The sequence below is a fragment of the Rhinopithecus roxellana genome, chromosome 6 (assembly GCF_007565055.1).
Source record: "Rhinopithecus roxellana isolate Shanxi Qingling chromosome 6, ASM756505v1, whole genome shotgun sequence".
NCBI lineage: Eukaryota > Metazoa > Chordata > Mammalia > Primates > Cercopithecidae > Rhinopithecus > Rhinopithecus roxellana.
The window spans coordinates 47,290,093-47,317,636 of record NC_044554.1 but is presented as its reverse complement, the minus strand read 5'-3'; the positions used below and the strand labels follow the sequence as shown (position 1 = coordinate 47,317,636).

General features: G+C 56.1%; 5 protein-coding genes across 10 annotated transcripts in view; 3 read left to right on the top strand and 2 right to left on the bottom strand.

Annotated features, from left to right (window-relative positions):
* FBXL18 (F-box and leucine rich repeat protein 18) overlaps positions 1-14,580 on the top strand; it is a 91,732-nt gene extending 77,152 nt beyond the window's left edge. Inside the window, exon 5 of the mRNA XM_030932201.1 lies at positions 13,983-14,580. Within this exon, the coding sequence (XP_030788061.1) occupies positions 13,983-14,175 (193 nt within the window). The 3' untranslated portion in view covers positions 14,176-14,580. The remainder of the gene's footprint in view (positions 1-13,982) is intronic.
* LOC104667537 (protein PMS2CL-like) overlaps positions 1-27,544 on the bottom strand; it is a 1,213,215-nt gene that overhangs the window by 784,865 nt on the left and 400,806 nt on the right. The gene's annotated exons all lie outside the window — the stretch shown is intronic.
* On the bottom strand, positions 18,110-19,529 carry LOC115898240. Its single transcript, XM_030932250.1, has 2 exons — positions 19,280-19,529; positions 18,110-18,737 (listed from the first exon to the last, which is right to left on the bottom strand). The coding sequence occupies exon 2, from the start codon at positions 18,684-18,686 to the stop codon at positions 18,174-18,176; it is 513 nt and encodes a 170-aa protein (XP_030788110.1). The 5' UTR covers positions 18,687-18,737; positions 19,280-19,529; the 3' UTR covers positions 18,110-18,173.
* Positions 18,647-20,199, top strand: LOC104665226. Its single transcript, XM_030932243.1, is given in 1 exon segment — positions 18,647-20,199. A coding segment is annotated over 1 exon segment (729 nt). The 5' UTR covers positions 18,647-19,470.
* TNRC18 (trinucleotide repeat containing 18) overlaps positions 23,878-27,544 on the top strand; it is a 123,132-nt gene continuing 119,465 nt past the window's right edge. For 3 of the 6 annotated variants that reach the window (XM_030932178.1, XM_030932174.1, XM_030932176.1), the window contains exons 1-2: positions 23,879-24,239; positions 26,218-26,647. In XM_030932178.1, coding sequence (XP_030788038.1) covers positions 26,461-26,647 — 187 coding nt within the window. In that variant the 5' untranslated portion in view covers positions 23,879-24,239; positions 26,218-26,460. Of the gene's footprint in view, positions 24,240-26,217; positions 26,648-27,544 lie in introns of all 6 variants that reach the window. The other 3 variants (XM_030932175.1, XM_030932177.1, XM_030932180.1) reach the window with 2 other exon arrangements.

The following is a 27,544-nucleotide window of genomic DNA, read 5'->3' as shown; positions in this document are numbered from 1 at the left end:
GGCCCCTCAAGGACACAGGCTCTGAGCTCAGGTCTGCCTTGGGCAACTCCCTTTTACTTCTGGAGCTGCAAAGCCCCACCCATAGCGCAGCTGCTGTGGGCGCTGGGGGCTCCGAGATGAGGGTAGGGAGCTCCTGGCATAGGGTGGGCACACGTCACCCCTGTGGGCCCCGAGGGAGACGCCTGGGGGGTCTTTGGAAGCCTCCCGGTGAGGACTAAAAATGGTCCCAATTAAAATGGGAAGCTGGCAGAGCCTGGGGCCAGAAGCTCGCCTCCTCCTTGGCAAGTTTGATTATTTTAAATCCCCAGAAGGGATTAGGTCTCCAGGGAGAGCCTGGTTCCAGGATGAAGGGAACCAAATGAAACCACACAAGGTGCCCTTTCCAGGTGGACGGATCGCTGTAGGGGTGAAGCCTCTCTGGCCTCCACACCCGTGTGGCCCACCCAGGGGTGAAGGTCGAAGCTGCCCTCTCAGGGGGGCATCCTGAGGGGCAGAGGCAGTGGCGCAGCATGACTGGTGGGGGGGCGGTGAGGAGGGGTGTCAGTTCTGGAAAGTGTCCCTGGAACGGATGCAGCTCAGGTACAAGGCTGTGGTTCTCAGTGACACTTTGCATGGGACAAGTTGGACTGCAGGGCAGTGGGGACATCACTGCGGCCATGGAGTGAAGTATCCACCCAGACCCCAAAGATCCCCCTCCCTTTTCTTTTTCTTTTTTTCTTTTTTTTTTTTTTTGAGACGGAGTCTCGCTCTGTCACCCAGGCTGGAGTGCAGTGGCCAGACCTCAGCTCACTGCAAGCTCCGCCTCCTGGGTTTACGCCATTCTCCTGCCTCAGCCTCCGAAGTAGCTGGGACTACAGGCGCCCGCCACCTTGCCCGGCTAGTTTTTTTTATTTTTAGTAGAGATGGGGTTTCACCATGTTAGCCAGGATGGTCTCGATCTCCTGACCTCGTGATCCACCCATCTCGGCCTCCCAAAGTGCTGGGATTACAGGCTTGAGCCACCGCGCCCGGCCTCTTTTTTTTTTTTTTGAGACGGAGTCTCGCTCTGTCGCCCAGGCTGGAGTGCAGTGGTCGGATCTCAGCTCACTGCAATCTCTGCCTCCCGGGTTCACGCCATTCTCCTGCCTCAGCCTCCTGAGCAGCTGGGACTACAGGCGCCCGCCACCTCGCCCGGCTAGTTTGTTGTATTTTTAGTAGAGACGGGGTTTCACCGTGTTAGCCAGGATGGTCTCGATCTCCTGACCTTGTGATCTGCCCGTCTCGGCCTCCCAAAGTGCTGGGATTACAGGCTTGAGCCACTGCGCCCAGCCTATTTTTCATTCAAAAAATGGCAAAATACACTGGGTGTGGTGGCTTAAGCCTGTAATCCCAACACTCTGGGAGGCTGAAGCTGGTGGATCTTGAGCCCAGGAGTTTGAGACCAGTTTGGTCAACATGGTGAAAATCCATCTCTACTAAAAATATAAAAATTAGCCCAGTGTGGTAGCATGTGTCTGTAGTCCCACCTACTTGGGAGGCTTGGGCCGGAGGATTGTTTGAGGCTAGGAGTATCGAGACCTTGTCTCTATAAAAAAATCAAAAATTAGTTGGGCGTGGTGGTGCATGCCTGTAGTCCTAGCTACTCAGGAGGTTGAGACAGGAGGATCGCTTGAGCCCGGGAGGCTGAGGCTGCGGTGAGCTATGATTGCACCACTGTACTTCAGCCTGGGTGACAGAGGGAGACCCTGTCTCTAAAAATAATAATAAAAAGGAAGAAAAGAAAGAAAAAAAGGAAGCAAGCCTTTAGCATCAGCTGAGTCATGGTGGCGGCTGTTTTCCAAGCCAGACCCTGTACTGAACATGTTTTCCTTGTCTTCCCAAATTTCCCTGGCAGGCTGGGAAGTGCTGTCTGTGGGGAGGAAATGGGGTTCGGAGGAGCTGGGGATCCACTCTGGGTTACACCGCAAGCTGGGGGGCTGAGCTGGGATGGGAAACCCTTAGGCAGATGTTGGCCCCAGGCCAGCTGCAGGCAGTCACCTACGACAGCTGCAGACTGACAGATCACACGGCAGAGCACAGCTGCCCGGGGGCTGCAGCAGGGACAGGGGACCCAGAGCCTGCGGGAGAGGGTCTTATCTGCTCAACCCAGGGAGGGCTTCTCTGGGGAGGTGTCCCTCATGCTGGGCCTTTCGATGACAAAAGTCAGGGTGGGCGACAGGAACGGGTTTTCTGGGAAGTAGGCACGGCAGGAAGGGAGTTCCAGGAGGCTGGGACGTGGGATGTGCCGGGGACCAGTATTGCCCAAGCTTTGGCTGTGGGGGCGGGGAGGGGGGTGGCAGAGGAAGGGGACACCAGGATGGGGTGGGGAGACCTGGTGGAGAGTCGGCCAGCCTTGGCAGCAACCCTGGGGGGAAGAGGCGCCGCTGGGGACTTCTGGGGACCACCACGCACTCTGGGAGGGTCTGGAAGACAGGGCAGGTGTGTGCGAGGAAGGCCTCTGAGACCCTCTTAGCCCCATTTCCAGCAGCCAGGCCTTGGTTTCCTGTTCCCAACAGTGAGGGCTCCCCACTGCTGACGGCTGTGCCTTTTTTTTTTTTTTTTTTTGGTAACTGATGTAAAATTCCCATGACATAAAATTCACAGGCTGGTGAGGTGGCTCATGCCTGTGATCCAAGCACTTTGGGAGGCCGAGGAGGGAAAATCGCTTGAGCCCAAGAGTTCGAGACCAGCCTGGGTAACACGGCAAAACCCTGTCTCTACAAAAAAATACACCAAATAAGCCAGGCATGGTGGCACACGCCTGTAGTCCCAGCTACACGGGAGGCTGAGGTGGGAGGATCTCTTGAGCCCAGGAGTTCAAGGTTGCAGTGAGCCAAGATCACAACACGACTGCACTCCAGCCTGAGTGACAGAGCAAGACCTCAAAAAATACAATTCCCCATTTCAAAGTGAAAAAGCAGTGGCAGTTAGCACCTCCACAGTGCTGCAGTGCTGTGCATGCACCACGTCTATCTAGTTCTAAGACGTTTCCATTGCCCCCAAACCAACCCCGTATCTGTAAAACAGTCACTCCCCCAGGCCCCTGACAACCCCCAGTCAGCTTCTGTTATTGCCTATTCTGGACATTTCATATAAATGGGATCATTTAATAGGTGACCTTTTGTGTCTGGCTGGAATGTTTGAGGCGCACCCATAGCACAGCACAGATCAGGACTTTGCTCCTTTTAAAGGCTGAATCATATTCCCAAGTATGAAAATACCACAACTGGGCTGGGCGCAGTGGCTCACACCTGTAATCCCAGCACTTTGGGAGGCCAAGGCAGATAAATCACCTGAGGTCAGGAGTTCGAGACCAGCCTGGCCAACATGGTGAAACCCCGACTCTACTAAAAATACAAAAATTAGCTGGGTGGCACACCTGTAATCCCAGCTACTTGGGAGGCTGAGGGAGGAGAATGGCTTGAACCCAGGAGGTGGAGGTTGCAGTGAGCCAAGATGGAGCCACTGCACTCCGGCTTGGGCAACAGAGAAACTCCATCTCAAAAAAACAAAAAATTACTACATAAACCACAATTAGTCCATCCCTCTGTGTTGGACATTGGACTGCCCCATGGGCCACTAGTGAGCAGTTCTTATTGCCAGGGTGTTCTTCTGTCATAGGGGCAGCCCGGCCTCCCTCCAACACCTCCCTGTCTGTTCCTGGGCGCTGAGAAAGCCTGGGTGGGGTCGTGTCTAGGGCTTTGGAGAGGTGAATGGCGGTCTCTCCTGATCAGATCTTGGCCTTTAAGCCTAACACCGCTTCTGCCACCATGTTGGGGTGCCCCTGCTGGGCACAGCACCCACTGTGTGCGAGTCGGGGGTGGAATTCGTGCAGGGTGGGGGTGGCCGTGCCCCCCCAAGCGGGTAAGGGGCTTCTTGTGAAGCAAGTGTGATGCTGCCACCTTCTCAGGACCACGCACCCACAGCCCACACTCCTTTCTGGTTTGAGGCTAGGTCCAGGGCCATGGGTGGGGCACGCTGCTGGGCGCCTGTCACGTCCTCACTCTGGCCCTTCAGGTGCTGTTGACTCCTTGGGCCCCTCTGTTCCTCACCTCCGAGCCATCATCCCCTGCACCTGTGGGAATTCCAGGGCCCCAGCCCTCCCTTGAGCCCTAGGGCCCCGATGGCTCTGATGACCGTGGGGTCACAAGTGGGTCAGTGAAGGCCTGCCTGCCCCCAGCTCTGCACCAACCCAGCTCACCCAGCACCCAGGTCCTACCCCAAAGGGGTCTCAGTCTTGGGGGAGGAAGCCAGCTGAGGAAGTGGACCCCAGGAGCCCCAGGAGGGGCTGAGGGGCTGGGATAGAGTGAAGACTTCCCAAGCAGGGGAAGCCATGCTCCCAGCACGGGGGTCAGACAGGCAAACACCTGCCAGATCCATGGCAGGGGGGTGGTCGGGGGACTCAGGCTCAGGGAGGGCAGTTCCCGGCAGAACACGCCTGGTCCAGCTAGACTTCCCGGCAGCCAGGCGGGGGCGGGGCAGGGGGTTGTTTGCAACCTGGGGTGTAGGTGCAGAGCCCAGGGCACTATCGGGGATGAGGGCAGAACCAGCAGTGCCCACCCCAGTCCTTGCTGGCTGCTGCCCCTTGTGCCAGACTTGCCTTGTCCCCCCGAGACACTAAGGGCTGGGGCTCTGGGGGTCAGAGGTGGCCACATCCCATTCCTGGCCTCTCACCCTCTTACTCTGCCAGATGCAGTTGTTTGTGTGTGTGTGGGTGTGGGTTTTTTTTTCCTAGAACAAGGTCTCAAGAGGCCAGGCATGATGGCTCATGCCTGTAATCCCAGCACTTTGGGAGGCTGAGGCGGGAGGATCGCTTGAAGCCTGGAGTTTGAGACCAGCCTGGAGTTTGAGACAAACATACTGAGACCATCTCTACAAAAAATTTTAAAACAAAATTAGCTGGGCGTGGTCATGGGTGCCTGCAGTCCCAGATACTTGGGAGACTGAAGTGGGAGGATGGCTTGAGACTGGGAAGTTGAGGCTGCAGTGAGCTATGATTGCACCACTGCAATCATAGCTTTTATTTTTATGTTTTGGGATAGGGTCTTGCTCTGTCACCCAGGCTGGAGTATAGTGGTGCAAACGTAGCTCACTGCAGCCTTCACCACCCGGGCTCTAGTGATCCTCCTGCCTCAGGCCCCCGGGTAGCTGGGACTACAGACATACACCACCACACCCGACTAATTTTTAAATTTTTTATAGAGGTGGGGTCTCGCTTTGTAGCCCAGGTTGGTCTTGGACTCCTGGACTCAAGCGATCCTCCCACCTCGGCCTCCCAAAGTGCTAGGATTACAGGCATGAGCCACAGTGCCTGGCCCATGCTCTTAAATTCTTACTGCCCTCCAATTCCCAAATAAGCCGAGAGGGAAAGAGGGAGGGATGAAAGAAGGGAAGAGAGAGCCAGGCAGCAGAGTCGTCTACAGTGAGCATTTAAGAGGCTAAAAAAACCAGGGTGAGCTGATATAGCAAGCCTCAGCTGACATGTGGGGACCACCTGGGGAAGCAAAGAGGGAAGGAAGGAAGGGCAGATGAGTGCAGGGACCTGGGTGCAAGGCCAGTCTCCCCACAACCTGAGTCGTCTTGTTTTGGCAGCCTGGCCTGTATGCCTACAAAGGATGTCACATCTGAGACATGGTATCTTCAGCCCCATTTCACAGATGAGGAAACCAAGTCCCAAGGGCCTTGTTGATCCTTAATGGGAGCTTGGGCCACCTGGCTCGATGCCCTGGCCCCTTTCTATAGCCCTTTCACAGGGACATTGTGGACCACTGGCTTGGCCAAAGATGGCTACAGGAAGGTCCTCAAGGCTGGACACGGTGGCTCACACCTGTAATCCTAGCACTTTAGGAGGCCAAGGCAGGAGGCTTACTTGAGGACAGGAGTTCAAGACCAGCCTGGGCAAAACAGCGAGCACACATGGCTAATTTTTTTGATTTTTAGTAGAGACAAGGTCTTGCTATGTTGCTCAGGCTGGTCTCTTAACTCCTGCGGTCAAGCAGTCCTCCTGCCTCAGCCTCCTAAAGTGCTGGGATTACAGGTGTGAGCTACTATGTCTGGCCTCTATTTTATTTTATTTTATTTTTTTGAGACGGAGTTTTGCTCTTGTTGCCCAGGCTGGAGTGTAGTGGCACGATCTCAGCTCACTGCAACCTCTGTCTCCCAGGTTCAAGCAATTCTCCTGCCTCAGCCTCCTGAGTAGCTGGGACTATAGGCATGTGCCACCACGCCCGGCTAATTTTGTATTTTTAGTAGAGACAGGGTTTCTCCATGTTGGTCAGGCTGGTCTCAAACTCCCGATCTCGGATGATCTGCCTGCCTTGGCCTCCCAAAGTGCTGGGATTACAGGTGTGAGCCACCGCGCCCGGCCCTCTATTTTTATTTATTTATTTATTTTTCTGAGATGGAGTTTTGTTCTGTAGCCTAGGCTAGAGTGCAGTGGCGTAATCTGAGCTCGCTGCAACCACCACCTCCTGGTTCAAGCAATTCTCCTGCCTCAGCTTCCTGAGTAGCTGGGATTACAGATGCCCGCCACGATGCCCGGCTAGTTTTTATTTTTGGTAGAGACAGGGTTTTGCCACGTTGGCCAGGCTGGTCTCGAACTCCTGTCCTCAAGTGATCCGCCCGCCTCGGCCTCCCAAAGTGCTGGGATTCCAGGTGTGAGCCACTAGCCCTGGCCTCTAGTTTTAAAAAAGAAGAAAAACAACAGAGGAATGCTAATGATGACTGGCACCACGAGAAGCCAGGAAGAGACAAGGAGAGAGTCCACCCAGAGACTTGGGAGGGCCATGGCCCTGCCAACACCCTGATCTGAGACTTCTGACCTCCAGGAGACAGTAAATTTCTGATTTTATTTTTTTATTTTATTTTATTTTTTTTTTTTTGAGATAGGGTCTTCCTGTCATCCAGGCTGGAGTACAGTAGCGTGATCACAGCTCACTGCAGTCTTGACCTCCCGGGCTCAAGACATCCTCCTGTCTCAGCCTCCTGAGTAGCTGGGACTGCAGTTGTAAGCCACTGTGTCCAGCCTAATTTCTGTTGTTTGAAGCCCCTAGTGAGTGGAGCTTTGTTACGGCAGCCACAGGACACTACGGCAGCCACAGGACACTAACAGATCTGGAGGGGGACCTGGGGAGAGGTGGAGATAGCTCTGGAACCTGAGGCTACCTCCTCTGGCTTCTCAGGGGAGTAGGCGAGCATGCGTGTGCGTGCATGCATGTATGTATGTGCCTGAGTGTGGGTTTCTGATGTGCTTGGGGAAGGTTCAGGTTCCCAGAAGAGGCTTAAATACCAACATCAAAGCAGGAGCTAGACTGGCAGGGCTGCATTGCAAACAAAACAGGACTGGTGGCTGCTATTTTAAACCAGGGCCCCTGGCCAACCCTGTCCTGGCCTCTTCACCCTGTGTCTGAGGCAGTGTGGGGCTGGGCGGGTATTTAGTGTGGCAGGAGTCAGCATAGCATGGAGGTGGGCAACTTGCTCACACATCCCCCTGGCTCCTGCTAAAGCCCCATGGGGGCTTTCTGTCCTAGGAGTAGCGGCCATTGAGCCCATGAGAGACCCTTCCAGAGGGCTCTCAGCCTTGTCACTGGCTTTTTCTCAGGATGTTGGCAGGGCTGGAGCACATCAGACTGGCATGGATTCTCCCAGCCAGGCGAAGGTGAAAGGTGCTTTGGCCTGGCTCAGCCCCTCCACCCCGTAAAGCGTTATCCCACACTGGACTCAGTGGCCCCATTAGTGACTACTGCAGTGCTTCAAATTGCTACAAAATGTAGCAGTTTAGAACCATCCCCTTATTTTGCTCACAATTTTGCCGGTCAGAAAGTCAGGGTGGGCTCAGCTGGGTGGTTTTCTCCTGGGGTTACTCATGCAGTGAAAGCAAGCACTGCCTGGTGCTACAGTTATCTGTGGTGGAAATGCTACATAAGTGAGTGACTACACATCTCTTCCTAAGTCTGAGTTCAGTGACATCACGTTGGTAGCTTGAAGCTGGGAGAATTTACACCACAGATATTGGCAGAGGTTACACATCAGGTTCCCTCCTTGTTCCCCACCCCCACCTCAGGCTCCAGCCACCTGAGAACTTATTAACATTGACCATTGTCTCATTGCTGTGGTCCCCACATGGGCAGGTCCGGAAAATTTGTGAGACCGAGTTTTGCACCTGTTGGGAGTTTTTTTTTTTTTTTTTTGAGATGGAGTCTCGCTTTGTTGCCCAGGCTGGAGTGCAGTAGCGCGATCTTGGCTCACTGCAAGCTCCGCCTCCCAGGTTCATGCCATTCTCCTGCCTCAGCCTCCCGAGTAGCTGGGACTACAGGTGCCCGCCACCACGCCTGGCTAATTTTTTGTATTTTTAGTAGAGACGAGGTTTCATCATGTTAGCCAGGATGGTCTCGATCTCCTGACCTCGTGATCTGCCTGCCTCGGCCTCCTAAAGTGCTGGGATTACAGGCATGAGCCACTGCGCCCGGCCTTTTCGTTTTTGACAGAGTCTCACTCTGTGGCCCAGGCTGGAGTGCAGTGGCATGACCTTGGCTCCCTACACTGCAACCTCCAACTCTTGGGTTCAAGCAATTCTGTCTCAGCCTCCCGAGTAGCTGGGACTACAGGCACACGCCACCAGGCCTGGCTGACTTGTATTTTTAGTAGAGACAGGGTTTTACCATGTTGGTTAAGCTGGTCTCGAACTCCTGACCTCAGGTGATCTACCCACCTCAGCCTCCCAAAGTGCTGGGATTATAGGCGTGAGCCACTGCGCCTGGCCTGCACCTGTTGAAGTTTTATGAAGCATAGCCTCAGATATCTTTTTCTGCCAAACCCTGTGTTTTAGCTATTTTTTTATTTTTTACAGAGTCTCACTCTGTTGCCCAGGCCGCAGTATGGTGGTGCAATCATAACTTGCTGCAGCCTCCAATGCCTGGGCTCAAGTGGGCCTCCTGCCTTAGCCTCCCGAGTAGCTGCACTACAGATGTGAGTTGCCACACCCAGCTAATTCTTTTTGTTTGTTTGTTTTTGTGGAGACAAGGTCTTGCTCTGTTGTTCTGGCTGGTCTCAAACTCCTAGCCTCAAGCTATCCTCCTGCCTTGGCCTCAAAGAATGCTGGGGTTACAGGTGTGAACCACTGTACCCCACTGACCACACCTTTTTCTTTCTTTCTTTTTTTTTTTTTTGAGATAGTGTCTTGCTGTGTCACCTAGGCTGGAGTGCAGTGGCACGATCATGGCTCACTGCAGCCTCGAACTCTGGGCTCAAGAGATCCTCCCACTTCAGCCTCCTGAGTAGCTAGGACTACAGACATGCACCACCATACCTGGCTCATTTTTTATTTTTTGTAGAGACGGGATGTTACTATGTTGCCCAGGCTGATCTCAAATTCCTGAGCTGAAGGGATCCCTCTGCCTTGGCCTGGCAAAGTGCTTGGATTACAGGCATGAACCACTGTGCCCAGATGACCCCATCTTTCAATAGGGGGAATTTCAAATAATTTTAGGGCTGTGTTCTCATGCCACCACAACCCAGGGGGCCAGATTAGCTGAGGACGTGTCCTCTAAACCCTTCTGTGTCCCTTCTGTTTTCAGTTTCTCTTCTGTCTCCTTTCCTTGGAGATGACAGAGGGCACCCATGTGCCCAGGCTCACCCAGGCAGTAGGTGACACCAGTGGGTGACAATGTGGATGGCTTGCCACGCCAGACACTCACTCCAATGCCCATTTTACAGATGAGAAGACTGAGTACGGAGTGGCCAGGCAGCCTGAGCAGGATCGCAGAGGGAGGATTTGTTCCCGGGCCAATCCCCTTGTTTCCCATCCATGTTCCCTATTCCTGGCAACTTGCGGGGGCAAAGACCTATTCAGGCCCCACCACCTCCTAGCCAGACCCATCTTCCAGAGCAGCTGAGCCACGGTGGCTTGGGGCTGGGTCACAGCCCTTGACTGATGGTGAACTGGCCTGACAGGTAATTTGTACCTTGCATAGGAAGATGCGGTTATTGCCAGAAGAGAACCAAAACCGGCCATGAATAATTCCTGCGCTTTCAACAAAAACACCAGTACAATGAAAGTTAAATAAATACCGCTCAAGCCACCCAGGCGTGAAGGGGAAAAGAGATACCGAAAATCATCTGAGCTAGCTCCTGTGAGCAGAGGCGCTGGGGCCCTGGTCCCTGTGGAGGTTGGCTGGACTCCGGCTCATGCGGAGCAGGTTGGCCTGCGCCGACTGAGGGGGGCTACAGCTCTCTTCCCTGCCCCAGGTCTGGCATGTGACCTACGAGACAGGCAGCCCCGCTCGGAGGCTTCCAGGCCTTGGCCTAGGCTGTTCTTTAGGCCTGGAATGCCCTCTGTGCCTTCTCTGCCTAGCAAACTCCTATTCATCCTTGAAAACCCTACTGAGATGATATCACTTCATTCATGCATTGAATGGACACTCACTGAGGTCTGCTGGGCCAGCCATGGGGCAGAGAGTGATACAAAAAAGGGAGGGTCACGCCGTCATCATAGCACTTTTGAAGGCCAAGGCAGGAAGATCGCTTGAGGCCAGGAGTTTGAGACCAGCCTGGGCAACATAGTAAGACCCTGTCTCTCCAAAAAATAAAAAATTAGGTGGGTGTGGTGGCACACACCTGTCGTCCCAGCTACCCAGGAGGCTGAGGTGGGAGGATCGCTTGAGCCCAGGAGGTCGGAGCTACAGTGAGCTGTGATTGTACCACTGCACCCCAGCCTGAGTGACAAATGAGATCCTGTCTCAAAAAGTAAAATAATAAAGTGAAGAGCCTCTGATGTGGGCTGAATTATGTCCCTCACAAATTCATATGTTGAAGTCCTAACCCCTAATTCCTCTGAGTGTGACTGTATTTGGAAATACGGTCTTTAAAAGAGGTGATTAAATTAAAATGAAGTTACTAGGTTGGGCCCTAATCCAATATGCCTGATGTCCTTATAAGAAGAGATTAGGACAGACATGCACAGAGGAACGACCATGTGAGGACACAGGGAGAAGACTGGCGTCTACAAGCTAAGGAGAGGCCTCAGGAGGAACCAGCCCTGCCCACTCCTTGATCTCGAATTCCAGCCTCCAGAACTGTGAGACAATTAAGTTTCTGTGGTGTAAACCACCCAGTTTTTATTCTAGGGACCCTGGGAAGCTCACACAGCCTCACAGGCTTGTAAGGTGACAAGCATGTTGGGAATAGTGACAACAGGGGTTGTCACTGGGAGGATATAGCACAGTCAGGATCTGAGTTCAGGCTGAGTGTAGTGGCTCATGCCTGTAATCCCAATGCTTTGGAAGGCTGAGGCCAGATAATTGCTTGAGGCCAGGAGTTCAAGACCAGCCTGGGCAACACAGCAAGACCCCATGTCTACCAAAAATAAAAAATTAGCCGGGCATGGTGGTGCATGCCTGTAGTCCCAGCTACTCAAGAGGTGGGAGGGTGGCCTGAACCCAGGCGTCAGGGGCTGCAGTGAGCTGTGATGCCACCATAGCACTCCAGCATGGGCAACAGAGCGAGACTCTTGTCTCTACAAAGAAACTTAAAACATGAAGAAATAAAAAAAGAAGAGGAGAAGGTCATGAAGACACAGTCATAGAGGGAAGGTGGCTTTGTGACAGTGGAGATGGTGACATTGCGGCAGTGCAGCTGGGAGCCACCAGAAAGCACAGAGGCCCAGAACGTGTCACCATCAGAGTCCCCAAGAAGGACCCAAGCCTGCTGACACCTTCATTATAGACTTCTGGCCTCCTAAACTGTGAGAGAAAAACATTTCTCTTGCTTAAAGCCACGCAGTTTGTGGTCCTCAGTCATAGCAGCCACCAGAAACCAATACAGTTGGCCTTGGTCCTGTCCTGGTCAGGAAACGTTGGGTCAAACCAGGCATGGTGGCACACACCTGTGGTCCCAAGGCTGGTGGATCACATTGACCAGCCTGGACAATATAGTCAGACCCCTTCTCTACAAAGTTTTTAAAAAATGAGCTACTCGGGAGTCAGAGGTGAGAGGATGCTTGAGGTCGGGAGTTCAAGCAGCCTGGGCAACATAATGAGAACCCATCTCTACAAAAGTAAAAAAAAAAAAAAAAAAAAGCCAGCTGTGGTGGTTTGCACCTGTGGTCCCAGTTACTTGGGAGGCTGAGGCTGGAGGATTGCTTGAGCCCAAGAAGTTAAGGCTGCAGTGAGCTGAGATCACACCACTGCACTCCAGCCTGGGTGACAGAGCAAGACCCTGTCTCTTAATAGAAAAAGACAGGCTGGGTGGGGTGGTTCACATCTGTAATCCCAGCACTTTGCGGGGCTGAGATGGGAGGATTACTTGAGGCCGAGTTCAAGACCGACCTGGGCAACATAGCAAAATCCCATCTCTTTAAAGTAAATACATAATAAGAGACTGGACATGGTGGCTCATGCTAATCCCAGGACTTTGAGAGGCCAAGGCAGGAGGACTGCTTGAGCCCAGGAGTTTGAGATCAGCCTGGGCAACACAGTGAGAAGTTAGGGCTACAAAACAGGGTCTACAAAAATAAAAATAAAAAATTAGCCAGGTGTGGTGGCATGTGCCTGTAGTCCTAGCTACTTGGGAGGCTGAGGCTAGCCCGGGCTACATAGCGAGATCCTGTCTCTAAAATCATAATAATGGTAATAAAATTAAACCGGAGCATCACTAGCATTGGTGAGGATGTGGAGAAACTGGAACCCTGCTGCACTGCTGCCGGGAGTATAAAATGGTGCAGCTGCTTTGAAAAAAGTCTGGTAGTTTCTAAAAAAACTAAACACAGAATGAAAGCAAGGTCTTGAACAGATACTGGCACACCCATGTTCACAGCAACACTCTTCACAACAGCCAAAAGGTGGAAATGACCCAAATGTCCATGGAGAATGGATAAACAAAATGTGGTCTGTCCATAAGATGGAATATTATTCAGCCCTGAAGAGGAAGGAAATTCTGCCACCCGCTATGACGTGGATAAACCGTGAGGACATTATGCTGAGTGAATAAGTCAGACTAAAGGACAGATATTGTATGATTCCACTTATATGAGCTTCCTAGGTTCATTAAATTCATAGAGACAGAAAGTACAATAGCCAGGGGCTGGGAGAGGGGAATCGGGAGTGTTTAAAGGGGACAGGGTTTCAGTTTGGGAAGATAGAAAACAGCTCTGGAGATGGATGGTGGTGATGGCTGCACAACAGTGCGAATGTGCTTGATGCCACTGAACTGTACACTTAAAAAGGGTTAAGATGGTGGCCGGGCGCAGTGGCGCACACCTGTAATCCCAGCACTTTTGGGAGGTCGAGGTGGGTGGATCACCTGAGGTCAGGAGTTTCAGACCAGCCTGGCCAACATGGCAAAATCCTGTCTCTACTGAAAATACAAAAAATTAGCTGGGCATGGTGGCGGGTGCCTGTAATCCCAGCTACTCAGGAGGCTGAGGCAGGAGAATTGCTCGAACCCGGGAGGTGGAGGTTGCAGTGAGCTGAGATCGTACCACTGAAGACTCCATCTAATAAAAAAGTGGGGAGGGTGGGCGGGCATGGTGGCTTACGCCTGTAATCCCAGCACTTTGGGAGGCCGAGGCGGGTGGATCACGAGGTCAGGAGATTGAGACCATCCTGGCTAACACAGTGAAACCCCGTCTGTAGTAAAAATACAAAAAAATTAGCCAGGCGTGGTGGCGGATGCCTGTAGTCCCCCCTACTCAGGAGGCTGAGGCAGGAGAATGGCGGGAACCCGGGAGGCGGAGCTTGCAGTGAGTGGACATTGTGCTACTGCACTCCAGCCTGGGTGACAGAGCAAGACTCCACCTCAGAAAAAAAAAAAAGGTGGGGGTGGATTAAGATGGGTAAATGTGATGTGTATTTTACCACAATTTTAAAAGAAGTGCCAAAGTTAGCAACTCAGGAGATGTGGCTTTGCAAGTATGGCCAGCATTGTCTAAACTCACCAATACCTGGTTTTTCTCCCCTTCCTGGGCACAGCAAAACTCTCCTCTCCAGCACCCCTCAGCTAAGTGTGATCGTGTTGGCTGTGAGCACCAGGGACATGGGAGTCTGTGCATGCCCCGTGGTGACCTCACATGGAGGTGGACAACTCGTGAACTCTAAGTGGATCAGGCTGTCCAGACACCACAAGGAGGTCAGTGGCCTGGGAGCAGCGCCTGGGCTGTGTTGACAATGTGAAGAGGCGAATACGTTTTTCTGTGTTGCATCAAGCCATTGAAATGTAGGGGATATTTGTCACTGCAGCATAACCTGGCCTATTCTGACTGATAGACCAGCTTCCCTGGAACAACAGCAGATCTGGCACCCTGGAGACAGCTGGTTGGAACTGCCAGGAGCTACAAGGGTCAATGGTTCTCACTTGACCTTTGTAGGCTCTTAGATTTGGGATGGTGTCTGAGTCTCTTTGAGCTGCCATAGTGAGGTGTCACTAACTGGTGGTTTAAACAACAGAAATGTATTCTCTTACCGTTCTAGAGTCTTGAAGTCCAAGATCAAGTCTCTAGTCCAAGGTGGCAGGTGTTGGCAGGGCCTGAGGGGTCTGTCCCAGGCCTCTCTGGTGTGTCCACCCCCCTCCACATCTTTCTACATTGTCTTCCCTCCATAGCTGTTTGACTCCAAATATTTCCTTTTATTGGTGACAGGATCTTGCTCTATTGCTCAGGCTGAAGTGCAGTGGCATGATTACAGCTCACTGCAGCCTTGACTTCCTGGGTTCAGCCATCTTCCCACCTCAGCCTCCCAAGCTGCTGGGACTACAGGCATGTGCCACCATGCCTGGCTAATTGAAAAAAAAAAAAAAAAATTTTGTAGAGGCAGGGTCTTGCCCAGTCTGGCCTCAAACTCCTGGGCTTAAGCGATTCTCCTGCCTCAGACTCCCAAATTGCCGGGATTACAGGCATGAGCCACTGCACCCAAATATCCTCTTTTTATAAGGACATCAGTCATGTTGAATTAGGGCCCACTGGACTCCAGTATGACCTGATCTTAATTACATCTGTGGCCGGGCGCGGTGGCTCAAGCCTGTAATCCCAGCACTTTGGGAGGCCGAGACGGGCGGATCACGAGGTCAGGAGATCGAGACCATCCTGGCTAACACGGTGAAACCCCGTCTCTACTAAAAATACGAAAAACTAGCCAGGCGAGGTGGCGGGCGCCTGTAGTCCTAGCTACACGGGAGGCTGAGGCAGGAGAATGGCGTAAACCTGGGAGGCAGAGCTTGCAGTGAGCTGAGATCCGGCCACTGCACTCCAGCCCGGGCCACAGAGCAAGACTCTGTCTCAAAAAAAAAAAAAAAAAAAAAAAAAAATTACATCTGCAATGACCCTCTCTCCAAATAAGGTCACATTTCAAGGTATTAGGGGTTAGGAATCAAATATATGAATTTGGGGGGGACTCTCTTCAATCTACAACAGATAGCCCCACAGATGAGGATCTGTGGCAATGGGGCCAGGAGAGGAGGGCAGGGGCAGGGGCAGGTAGGGGATGACCGGACACCTCCAGCAGATGGAACTAAGTGAGCAGGTCTTTCTGGCAGGAGCAGCTCTAGAAGATTCTTGTTTTGTTTTTTTTGGAATGGAGTCTTGCTCTGTTGCCCAGGCCGTAGTGCAATGACATGATCTCAGCTCACTGCAGCCTCCGCCTCTCGAGTTCAAGCAATTATCCTGCCTCAGCCTCCTGAGTAGCTGGGACTACAGGCACCCGCCACCAAGCCCAGTTAATTCTTGTATTTTTAGTAGAGATGTGGTTTCACCATGTTGGCCAGGCTGGTCTCAAACTCCCAACCTCAGGTGATCCACCTGCCTTGGCCTCTTAAGTGCTGGGATTACTGGCGTGAGCCACCACGCCCGGCTTAGAAGGTTCTTTAGAGAGTCTCCATGGCCATAGAAACTGTGTGTGTGTGTGTGTGTGTGTGTGTGTGTGTGTGTGTGTGTGTGATAGGATTCCTACCTCCTGCCCCTCTCTGGGGTGAAGGCAGACCAATACATGAAGAGAGAGTGTAGGGCAGCCGGGAGGGGCCTGTCAGACTTGATCTCTGTGGGTTTGTTTTTGACTCAACGCTGGCTCTAGAAATGGATTGACATTGGGGTGGGTGTGGGATGGAGGCTGAAAGGAGAGGGAAGCTTTCAAAGCTGTAGCCATGGGAAATGTTTTTATTTTCTGCTTGAAAGAAAATGCCAAAGAAGGATAAAAAGGAAAAAAAAAGGGGAGGGGGAGGGGAGAGGTGATGAGAGAGACTGTGTGTGTGTGTGTGAGAGAGAGAGAGAAAGCCGGGATGCCTTTTTGTATGAGAGACTTCTAGATTGGGAAATGAAGCTCGGCCAGGCATGGTGGCTCACACCTGTGAGTGGCTTCCAGCACTTTGAGAGGCCAAGGAGGGAGGATTGCTTGAACCCAGGAGTTCAAGACCAGCTTGCGCAACATCATGAGACCGCCCCTCCGCATCTCTATAAAACATAAAAAAAAAAAAAAAAGCTAGCTGGCATGGTGGCACACATCTGTAGTCCCAGCTACTTGGGAGGCTGAGGCAGGAGAATTGTTTGAGCTCGAAAGGCTGAGGCTACAGCGAGCTGTGGTTGCACTGCTGCACTACAGCCTGGGCGACAGAGCAAGTCCCTGTCTCAAAAAGAAAAAAAGAAGAGACCCCAAGGGAGGCCAAGCTTGGTGGTTTGGGTCTGTAATCCCCGCACTTTGGGAGGCTGAGGTGGGAGGATTGCTTGAAGCCAGGAGTTCAAGACCAGCTGGGGTAAGATAGCGAGAGCCCATCTCTCCAGAAAAAAAGATGATCCCAAGGGAGAGGGGAGATGGATTCTCCAGGTTTGCCCTGAACCTCAGTCAGTGCTAGGTTCTGTGGAATTACACAGGAGCTCCTGCTCTCCAGCCACGGCTCTCCTGATCTCCAAGGTGACCCCTGGGTTACCTTGACCTCACCCCCCTACTGTGTCCCAGGCCAAACCAGGGTCTCATACTACTCCTCTGACCTTCACTGCCCCCCTTCTTCCCCATGCCAGGCCAGGGAAGGAGACAGCCTCTACCAAGTGGCAGGGAGGACTGATGGTTAGCACAGTACATGGGTGGCGGGGTGTGTCACGTGTCATGGGAGTGGCCTTGCCTCTACCTTCTCTAAGTGAGTCTCAGCCAGGCTGGGGGCTCCCAAGGGCACAGGGCCTCCACACTGGGGTCCCCAGCAAGCTGCCTGGTTTAGTTCAGGGTGCCTGCTACTTCCTGACTGCATGGGCTTGTCACATCTCCTTTCTGCCCTCAACTTTCTCATCTGTTAAATGGGTATGCGGGTGCCCAAATCATAGGGTTGTCAAAGCCTGCCTGAAGCAGGGCTCAGAGCGCACCAGGAGGAATTCAGACAGGAAAAGAGGAAACTGGGAAGGCTCTGCCTGGGAAGGGGGTGGGACAGCCTGGATTTGGGACGCTTGGCGTGTGCTAAGGAGGTGGAGCTGGAAGAGGTGGGGCGTGCAGAGGTGCCTCTGAGGGCCAGGCTGGCAGTGGAATTTGCTGCAAAACTCTCCGCGTGCACAGGCCTGCCTGGGAGGGGTTCAGAGGCCTAAACAAAGCAGGGAGCCGGCAGGGAGGGGGCAGGGGAAGGAACCTCTAAGAGAAGGAACAGTCCTCTCCCGGGGCACCCACTCCCCACATAGGTGCAGCGCCTCTCCCCAAACACACGTGCTGCCAAGCCCTTCATCAGTCACCCTGGCACTGATATCCATAAATCCCATTAGTCACACCGCCACAAACACATCCAGTCCCAGGCAGACAAAGACACGGGGCCCCACAGCGGCTGTGTCTGTCCCCAGTGGCGCTTTCCCCATGTCTAGAACTGTGCGGACACCGCAGGCGCTCCATGCAATTGTTGAACCGACAGCAAGCAGCACTCCTCGCAATCACAAACGCCTCCTGATCGCGTAACTACAGGCCCCCGGATAACCACAGTTGCTCCTTTCCCCCATTCCAAGTCTCTCCCATCCCCTCTGGGTACACACGTACTGCTGTAATCACCCACGAATGCCCTTGGCCATTCCCTCTTCCGCGTCTCTCTGGAGGGGGTAGGGCTGACACTGCGCCCCCCTCCCCCAAGCCTGTGCTCGGACAGGTCAGGCAGAAAAACCATCCCCCAAGGTCACCAGGGCTCTTCAGCAGGCGCCCCCGGGAGCTGATTTATTGGCGGCTTATTTGGAGAAATGCTATCGCTCTTAGATTCCGGAGGGGGGGAAAAACACGCTCGCGGTGGACTTTAACCTTGGGCTGAAACCACAGCGCTTTGTTTTCGGAGGTGCTTCCTAGGGCGCCGCAGCGGGGCTGGGGCCCAGCGGGGGAAGCTCGGCGGGAATGTGGCCCAGCAGCCTCTCCACTCCCAGGCTGCGCTCCCGCCTGCCCTGGCAAGCGCTCAAATTCCTCTGGGCCCGGCCGGAAGCCCTCGGTCCCTCCAAAAGTGCTTCCAGAAATTCTAGGAAGGAGCCGAAGCTCCTTGGATGAGGGCGTCCTTGGAGCGAGGTTTCCAAACCCTCCCATCCCAAGCCCCTGGCTTGTGCCACCCGCCGTTCGCAGTCGTGTCACTGGCATGATGAGGTTTTCGGGAGGCACCCAGGAAGGCCTGAATGCTCCGGTTTCCGCGCACCTTAAGTCCGGGGCAAAACCCCGCTGGAGGTGGTTGGCTCCGATCGCGTGCATGGTTTGCTTGGCTGATGTAAGACACCAGCGCGAAGGCCTGTTACCGCCCCTCTGGCAGAGATAAATTAAGCGTTATTATTGCAAATGCACCCTCTCTGGATCTGCTCCCCATGACTGTTCCGTGTGTCAAAACCACCGCTTCCACCAGGCAGCCACAAGGGCGAGACCAATTACCGCTTTCCCCATGGTTGCGCCAAAGCACGCAGCCAACGAGGGCTCCAAGCCGGGACCCTGGTTGAGAAAAACCTGGGGCATCCGGCGGCACGGAGGGTGGGAACCAGATGAGCCCCCGCCTCCACGCATGGTGCCCACAGTCACTCCCCCGCCTTGGTCCTCCTGTGCCAAAAAAAAAAAAAAAAAAAAAAAAAAAGCCCATCATGCGCCCGCAGAGAGCTCTGAGGAGACACGGGATGAAGGCAGGGTCCGCGGAGAGGTGGCAAGCTAAATTCTGAGAAGCCGCTTCGACCCTGACCCTGGCGTCGCCCCTCCGTGGTGCAGGTAGCACCGGAGTTGCGCTCGAACGGACAGCTGCACGCCCATCCCAGTCTCACCGAGCCTTTCTAAGAGGAAATGCCAGGCCCGGGCGCCCCTACCCCAAGGCGGTGATCCTGTGAAGCTCGGGCCACCTCAGGGTCCAGCGCCCTCAGGGATGGATGGTGTTGGCACCGAGGGATGAGGCCGTTCCCCCTCTTTGGTGAACGGAGAAGCTCTTGGCGTAGTTCCCTCGCAGTCTTGGGGTCCCCAGGCCGTGATGGGGTGAGCAGGGCGTGCGGCGTGGCCTGGGATGCGAGACCAGTCCGGAGCACCCCCGCGTCAGCTGCGGGAAGCAGGGCCCGCCCGGAGATTTATGGCCGCAGCCGGCCCCCTGCGCACCAAGCGCGTCTCCGTCCTTTCCCAGCCAAACAGTGGAGTGGAGGACCCGACCCCGGCTGGAGGAAGAGGCCAGGGCCGGAGGCGGGGCCGAGAGGAGCTGGAATCCATCGGGGCTGGGCCTGGCGCATCAGTCCCAATTCTGCCCGCCTTGCGCCCTGGTCTCGGTGGGGTGTGGGGCGATGGCACCGCGTCCCTGGTCTTCCAGGCAGGTTCGGGCAGCTCCCGGCTGGGTTGGCCCGGCCGCGACTTGGCGCTGTATCGCGGCTGGGTCTGTCGCAGCGAGGGGACGGCGAACGTGGCTTTCCCGGGCACAGCCTCTCCGGGTTTTAGCCGCGCCCGCCAGACACGGGACCTGCGGAAACCGGAGCTTAAGACACCCAGCCACAAGGCCTCTGAGCGGGCAGCAGAAGCCGGCAATCCCTCAGGGGGTGCCCTTCACCGAGATGCCAGCGGAGAGTGGGGGGCTTCGGTCCCCGCCTGGAAAGGCGGTTGGGGCGATGGGTGAAGTGGCTCGGGTGGCCGCGCCAAGGAAACGATACTGGCTTTTTCTTCCCCCGCTGGGGGAAGGATAAGGGGAGAACGTGTCCAAGCGGCCAGTAACACCAGAATTTGGGAAGAACCGGGTTCAACGCCGAATTGAGGGAGGCCGTGTGATCTGCACCGGTCGGGCCTGAGCCTGCGCCAACAAAAGCGCGACAGGGGTGACGGCCGGGCTCAAGGTTGGCCTGTCCTTTGGTTTTAAAACAAAGAGGGAGAATTTTGTCAGTCGGGACGCGTCCAGGGAGCAGAGGCCGGAGCCGGTAGCCTAGGAACACAGGAAAGGCCTCGGCTTGGCTGGCCCAGGCTGGCTGCGGAGAAGCACGCTGGGCCGGGCCTCGGCTAGCCAGGGCAGATTCTCCTGCAACTGCGGTTTGGGGCTACAAGGAAGACCCACCCAGCTCCCCCGAGTCGATTTTTCACCCAGTCAGTAAAACACACACACACACAGACACACTCTCAATTGCGTCCACAGAGTTTTTGGCCACCTATCCCGCTGGGTAAACAAAAGTGTGAGGGGGCGGGGAGGGGGAAGGGATGAAATGGGGGTGGGGCGCGTAAGATGGCGGCTGGACCTGGTGGCCTATGGCCTGTGCCCTATGGCCGTGGCACCCAGGCCTGGTTTTTACATTTCAATGTGGCCCACCGTACTGGGGAAAGCGTTTCCCTGGACCCTGAACCCTTGTTAGGGATGTCCTAGAGGCTCTCCTTTACGAATGGAGGCACCTGGGCTGCACCCACTACTTCGCTTGGGATCCGTCCTCCGCCCCAAGATGGCTCCCAGTCGCTGTTTACTCAGCTACTGCGGGGACACCACGTCGCGGGGCTGGGGAGCGGGCGGAGATCAGGGCGCGTATAGATTGGCCTGGACAGGCGGCCTCTCCGCGTAGCCCGCCCGCGCCCCCATGCATGCGGCATCCCGGGAAAACTAGCGTGGGCAGGATGCGTCCTGGCCTCCCCCACCACCACCGCGTCCCCAGGCCCTGCGCCCTGGCCGGGCTCCGGTGGCTGCAGGGCCGCGCAAATGTGGAGTGGGTGCCGGGGGCGGGTATGGAAGGGGCCCGCGCGAGAGGGCTGGGCGCACAAAGCCCAGGCACCACGGCCCTAATGAAATACCGGCTGGGTTCGTCACGCCGCCGAGGCGCACACTTGAAAAATGCAAACGCCATTGGCAAATCCAGGGCAAACAGGCAGAATTTTTATTAGCAACTAAATGATTTATGGCACACGTACCCCGCCGTCACAATTACGGCGTCTCGGAGCAGCCAGGGGGTGAAAACATTAAACATTTATAAAAATGGGCCTTTGTTTTTTTCTACTCCGCAAGCCTTTTGTTTTCCCCACCCCAACTCTCTCAAGATATACATATTTTTTTCTTTGAGCTATATTAAAATAAAGAAAAACATTCCCCAAATCCGGGGGGAGGGTAATGCGGTGGAGAATTAGGGTCTGGGCTTGGAATATTGGGTAAAGAGAGTGGAGAGGAAGCGATGGGGCCTCGGGCGTGGGAGGGCTTAACTAGGAACACACAAGACCTCTGCGTAAGGCTCAAGGGCGCTCTGCGCCCCCACACACGGCCCCCTTCCCCCGCCTGGGCTTCCAGCAGCCCCGCGCAGCTCGACTGCGTTTATTCGATTCCTGCAGTCCCCTCCTCCCCTAAGGCACACAGACACAATACCTCCTTTCTCTAACCCCCCTCTCCTCTCCGTCTTTGCTCCTGGCCGTCCCGGGGATGCACCGGGCGCCTCTCGCCGCCCCGAATGCCGAGGCCGCCACTGAGACCCGCACGCCCAGCTCCAAACGCGGACATCGTGGCTTGTTCCCCTCGGCTCCGGCTATTTTCGTTCCTTTCTTTCCTTTTCACTCCTCCCTCCTCCCCAGCGGAGCTATAGCTTCCAAAAGAGGGCAGCCTAGAAACCAACGCAGGAAGCTCCAGGAAGGGCAACTTGAAACTGCCCTCAAGAGGCTGAACTTTTTTCCTCAAATTTATCCTGGAATTAAATTAGACACCCCCCAGTTCGTTCTCGAAGCCTCCCCCCACCTTTTTTTTTTCTTCTAAAAGTGGAGAAAAGAAAATAGAACGAATGGGCACTAACGCGCTCATTTTCCCCCCCTCCCGAAAAGTTGCCTTAAAAATTGATTTAAAAAAACAAAACGGGCAATGAGAAAACGCTGAGTACGCAGCGCGAGGCGAAAGAGCGGGCTTCTCTTGTTTTAATTAAAATCTTATCACCGCAGTTGCTCTTCGAGGCAGGATTGGAAGGATTTCTGCCCCTCCAAGCTTCCTTTCCAGGGTACGTAATGCCTAGCCGGGCTCGGGGGCCTGCAGGGCTGCAGAGAGGGTGCGGGGGCCCCCAGGACAGTTCTGCTAGCGTGATCCGCACTCCCTGCGCCCCCGGTCAGGTAGGTCGGCCGCGGGCAGCTCACGGCTACTCAACCCAGAAAGGATTTTGCTGAAAGAGCAAAATAAAAGTACAAAGTCTGGGGGATTGGTGCTCCCTTCCCCCTACGGCCGCCGTGGCCAGCCAAGCACTTTTTGGGCTTGGCGGCTACTTCCTCTGAGCTCAACAGATTTTTTTTTTCCCGGTCTCGCCCTCCCTGGAGGGGGCGCGGCGGATGGAAGGCAAGAGAGGCCCCCAGCCAAGAGGTTTTTAATATTACACTTTAATAGGTTTCAGAAGGCTCCGTGGAGAAATGCTAATAGGCTGAAATGTCAGAATCGAGAGGGATTCAGTTCGCGCTCAGCCGATCTAATCCTTTTTTCTGTTCTGATTTTTTTGTTGGGGGGGGAAGGAGAGGGGAGCGCCCACGCAAAGAGGGACTTGGGGAGGGGCGCGCTGTGCGAAGCGCCGCGGCCCCGGCCTGGGCCGAGCGGGGGGCGCGCCCCGATCCGCGTTTCTATAGGAACCCCTTTTAGAAGATTAGAGACTCACCCGCTGCCCGCCGCCGCGGCCTCTCCAAAATATTAATCAGTAACCATCTGACACCGCGTTTCAGGGAGGGACCCGCAGGCCAGTGCTAGGAAAACGGCCTTCTCGCCTGCCCATCCCACCCGACCGCGCTGCTGGGGGAGAGGGAATGAATCGCTGCTTTGTTTTAAAAGGAAGAAAAAAAACAAGGGAAAAAGCAGCCCTTGTCTGTTTCGGCGTCTCCACCGCGCGTACTAGAAGCGCACCCCAGGGGAGGTCGGGGGCCGGGGCGCGGGGTGCAGCCCGCCGGGCCCCAGGCCCTCCCCGGCTCGCTTGGCTTGTCACCTCCTCCTGCGAGCAGGAAGCTGACAGGCGGCCCATTAAACCGCGCCTTGCAAAGCCCTGGATTGCGGCGACAACCATCTTCCTCTATTTTGATCACTCAGCCCAGACGCTGGGGGAGGGGGGAAGGAAAAGGGAGGAGAAGGAGAAAGGAGGGAGGGGGGGGGTCCGAGCTGGTGGAGGGGGAGGGCTGCCTAGAAACGGCCCGGAAAAATTCTCACCACCAGTTTTGATCATTCAGCCCCGCTGAGGGGAGCCTGGAAACTGCTGGAGCCCCTAGGTCCGTAATTGGTTTTATAGGAATGGCTGTGGGCCAAGGTGTTTACATGCGCGTGATTGGCGGCGCGCGCGGCCAATGCACGGAGGCCGGGGGCCGGGCTGGGGGGGGGCGGGCGCCCGGGAACAATGCGTGTTTCTTTGCCGGAGAGTGCTCCCCTCCCCCAACCCCCTCCAACCTCCCCCCCCGCTGCCTTTTTTTTTTTTTTTTTTTTTTTTTTTAGATCCAGCGAGAGGAACTTGAAAGGGGGGTTGTGTAATGTACCTTTTCCAATCCCGGGCTGTATATGGAGATTTGGGATTCTTTAAACCGGCGCTACCTGGATTTTATTAAAAAGCGGGGAGCTCGGCGGGAGGAAAGCTGGCTTTTCCGGGGGCTGCGGGAGCCGGGCCGCGGGAGGGCGGAGGAGTTGGCGCGCCGAGCGCTCGGCCCGGGGAGCGGTTTTCTACCAAAAAAAGGAAAGGCGGGCAAAAAGTGTGAGGCGGCTGCGGGTGGCGGAGGGGAGCGGCGGCCGCGGGATGGCAGGCAGCACGGGCGCCTAGCTGCGCCGGGAGCCGGGGCCGCCGCCGGAGTCGTTGTCGCCGGAGCCCGGAGCCGTGAATCCAGCCGCGCCAGGTACGCCGCCGGTCAGCCTGCCGGCCCCCGGCCGGGCGCGATGGTCTTCAAACTTCTCCAGCTCGCCCCCCAACCACGCCTGCCCCTCCGGGTGCGCGGGGGGATCCCCGCTACTGTCTGGCTCCCGATTACAGAATCGGGGACCAGGGCTGGCTGGGAGGGGGCGCCCTGGGAGGGGTGGGGGTGGGCTGCTGCGCCCCGGGCGCCCACGCGAGCCCCCAGACCCGCTCCGGCCCGCCTGGCCCGGCCGAGGGGCGGCGGTTCCTCTCTCGGTTCCCAGCAGGCGGCGGGGGAGCCCGGGACGCCGAGACGTTTTCGATTATAGGCTGTTTTTAATTAAAAGCCGGAATTCAGCCATTTTAACTCCATTTAAGAGGGGGAGAAAAGTAGGGAGAACGCAGCGGAGCCCGCAGATGGCCGATGCAGCTTCTTTGCCAGTGCGAGGGTGTTCCTGGGGGCTTCACCCCGACTTCCCCGAACTGGGGCGCCTGGGCATACTACGAGGCGCTGGCTTTTAAAAAGCTATCCAAAGAATCTCTTACCAAAAAAAAAAAAAAAAAAAAATCACGGGAAGCTCATCGCCTCCTTAAGACATGTATCCTCGGATGTGGCGATCTTAGATTTTTCCAAAGTAAACGCGGATCTGGTAACCAGAGCCTGATGGGAGAGAGCGAGGGAGGGAGGGAGGGGGTGTTTGTAACCAAAACCGGGTTAAAATAGGCACTCTTAGCAAAGTTGGGGAGGGAGGCTGGAGAGGAAGGCCGGCGGGTTTGGCCAGGGGTTTTGCAGCCGAGGGGGTCTCCTGCTTGGGGGGCTGGGCGCAGAGTACAGGGCGCTGGGCGGGCACCCGGGAGCCGGTGGCTTTGGCGTGATCGGCGGCTCTAAGAGCGCCCAGGCCTCCCAGAATCAGGAATGTGAGCTGCTGCAGACAGACAGATCGAGGGAGGGTGGGCTCCAAGACCCCCTCCCATCCCCAAGAGAATCCGCAAACGACAAAGCTTTTAAACAAACAGTTTTAAACTGGAACTACAGGGGGATTTACCCAACGGTGGGGGAGGCGCCCCTTGGCCGGCCCGCGCTGCAAAGGTTTTCTTTGTAGGTTATTTTTTGGGGGGGGGGTGGGTGTGGGGGGGGGAGCTAGGAGTAGAAGCGAGACCCTTGATCCCTTTCTTTCCCCTCTTGACATCCCCCAAATCCCCCACGCCAGGCCACGTCCTCGGGCTGCAGGATCTCAGGCCAGGGCGTTGGAAAATGAAACCAAAGCTTGTTTTGTAGGATTCTTTCCAGTCCTTAGGCGAGAATGCCACGTCTCGGGTCCTCGGACTTGAGCTCTGGGACTCATAGTGCCCCCGGGGGGAAAAAGGGGGGGGACCACGAGCCTCTTTAAAAATAATAAACCCGCTTTGGACCCTCCCTCCTCCCACCCCCAGAAAAACACCATTCCGTCGGCGGTTCAAGGCGAGCTCAGGAAAAACCAAACTCGGAAAAGGGAGGCGAGGTCTCCAAAAGGTTAAATATTAAACTTTGCGGATCAGATAGTGCCAGAGTGTTTTGGGAGATACTTCGGACCGCTTGTGGCAAGGCTTCACGGTTTTAAACCCCGGAGCATCTGACGCCCAGAAATAAAATACACTTAAGAGGTTTGTATTTACGCTGTCCCGGCGCAGCCGAGGAGCCCTGCCCGGTTTCGGGAGGACCCGGCAGCCGCCGAGGCAGAGTCTGGGCTGGGGCGCAGCGCGCCACCGCCGCCGGTCACTTTTCCGAGCCAGGTCCCAGGAGCCTGAAGCCGCCGGCGGAAGGAGTATGGATTTTACTTTTCACTGAAAAGGGGCTACTCCCGATTTCATTTCTGGCCACTTCGTCGGCACCCCCCGATCCTGAAAGGCGAGGCGACTTTCTGAAACTTATCACTTTATTTTTTTTCCTTTTTCCTTTCCTCCTTTATATTTCTTCCGCGGCCCGTCTCCTCCCCGCCAAGACGCCGTGTGCGCCGCGTCGCGCAGCTCCGCCTGGCCGCCCGGAGGGGCCCCACCGCCGGCCGCCTGTGCGCCCCGGGCCGCGGGCCCGCAGCTGAGCGCAAGCCCCGCTGGCCGCCGCCATGCACGCCGCGGAGCCCCCGCCGCCCGAGGACTCTGGGACTACGCCGAGGCCGGACTTTTAGGTCCCACTGAGCTAGGCCTGCGGGCCGGGCGGGGGGCTGGCCGCGGCACTCCCGCGGAGGATGGATGGCCGAGACTTCGGGCCCCAGCGGTCCGTGCACGGTCCCCCGCCGCCGCTGCTGTCCGGCTTGGCCATGGACAGCCACCGCGTGGGCGCGGCCACTGCCGGACGCTTGCCCGCCTCGGGCTTGCCCGGCCCGCTGCCGCCGGGAAAGTACATGGCTGGCCTGAATCTCCATCCGCACCCGGGTAAGTGCCCCACGCCCTGCCCGTCCCCTCCTGTCTTCCCGGGGAGATCCACTCGGCGGGGTCCTCCTGTGACTCGCGGCCGGGGCTCGGCGACTCTCCTTCGGCCGGCCACGAGGGTGCGGGCGGACTCGGCCACGAGGGTGCGGGCGGACTCAGCCCCCAGGGCGGGGAAACTCCTGGCCCCGGAGCCGAGGCCAGTCCGGCGGCCCCGGCAGTGGAGAGGGGCGCGCAGTTCGGTTGCCTTTTCCTCACCGTGCCCGACCCTAGTGAGCCGAAAGTAGGTGCCGTAGCCCGAGCCACCGGGGGCGATTCCAATCCCCGGGGGCCCCAGCGGCACAAGCCTGGGCTGGAGTTTTTAAAATCTGGGCGAAAAAAGAACAAACCGGCCCCCGCAACCCGCGAGACACCCGCTCCCCGAGCTCGATTCTTTTTCTTGGCAAACGCCCCTTTTGGCGCCCGTGGGCCCTCCTGGGTTCTGTTCCCAGCTCCACTACCCGCGCCGAGCCGGGGCCCTAGCAGTTACCGAGCGCCGGGGGATGCGGGAGTAAGGTGACCCCAGCCCTGGGACTCTGGCCTCTGGGCGGGCGGGATGCCCCTTTCTTCCCGGGGAGAACGGCGGCCTTGGGAACTAGCACCCCGTTAGGAGGGCGGTGACCCGGGCCCTCGGGGACCCCGTGTTCTCCGGCGCTAAAGAGTGCAGAGGCACGGCAGGGACGCCGAAATGGGGCCACCACCGTCCCGAACCTAGAGGGAAAGAAGAGAGCGGCTCAGGCAGGGCCCAGGGGGCGGAGGGGAAAACCCTGCTGCGGGAGGCGGTGGCCGAGAAGGTCCCGTGATCTCCGCCATTTCCCAAAAGGGGCTGCCCAGGCACGGTGGGGACGGTGTCCGGGCGGGCGC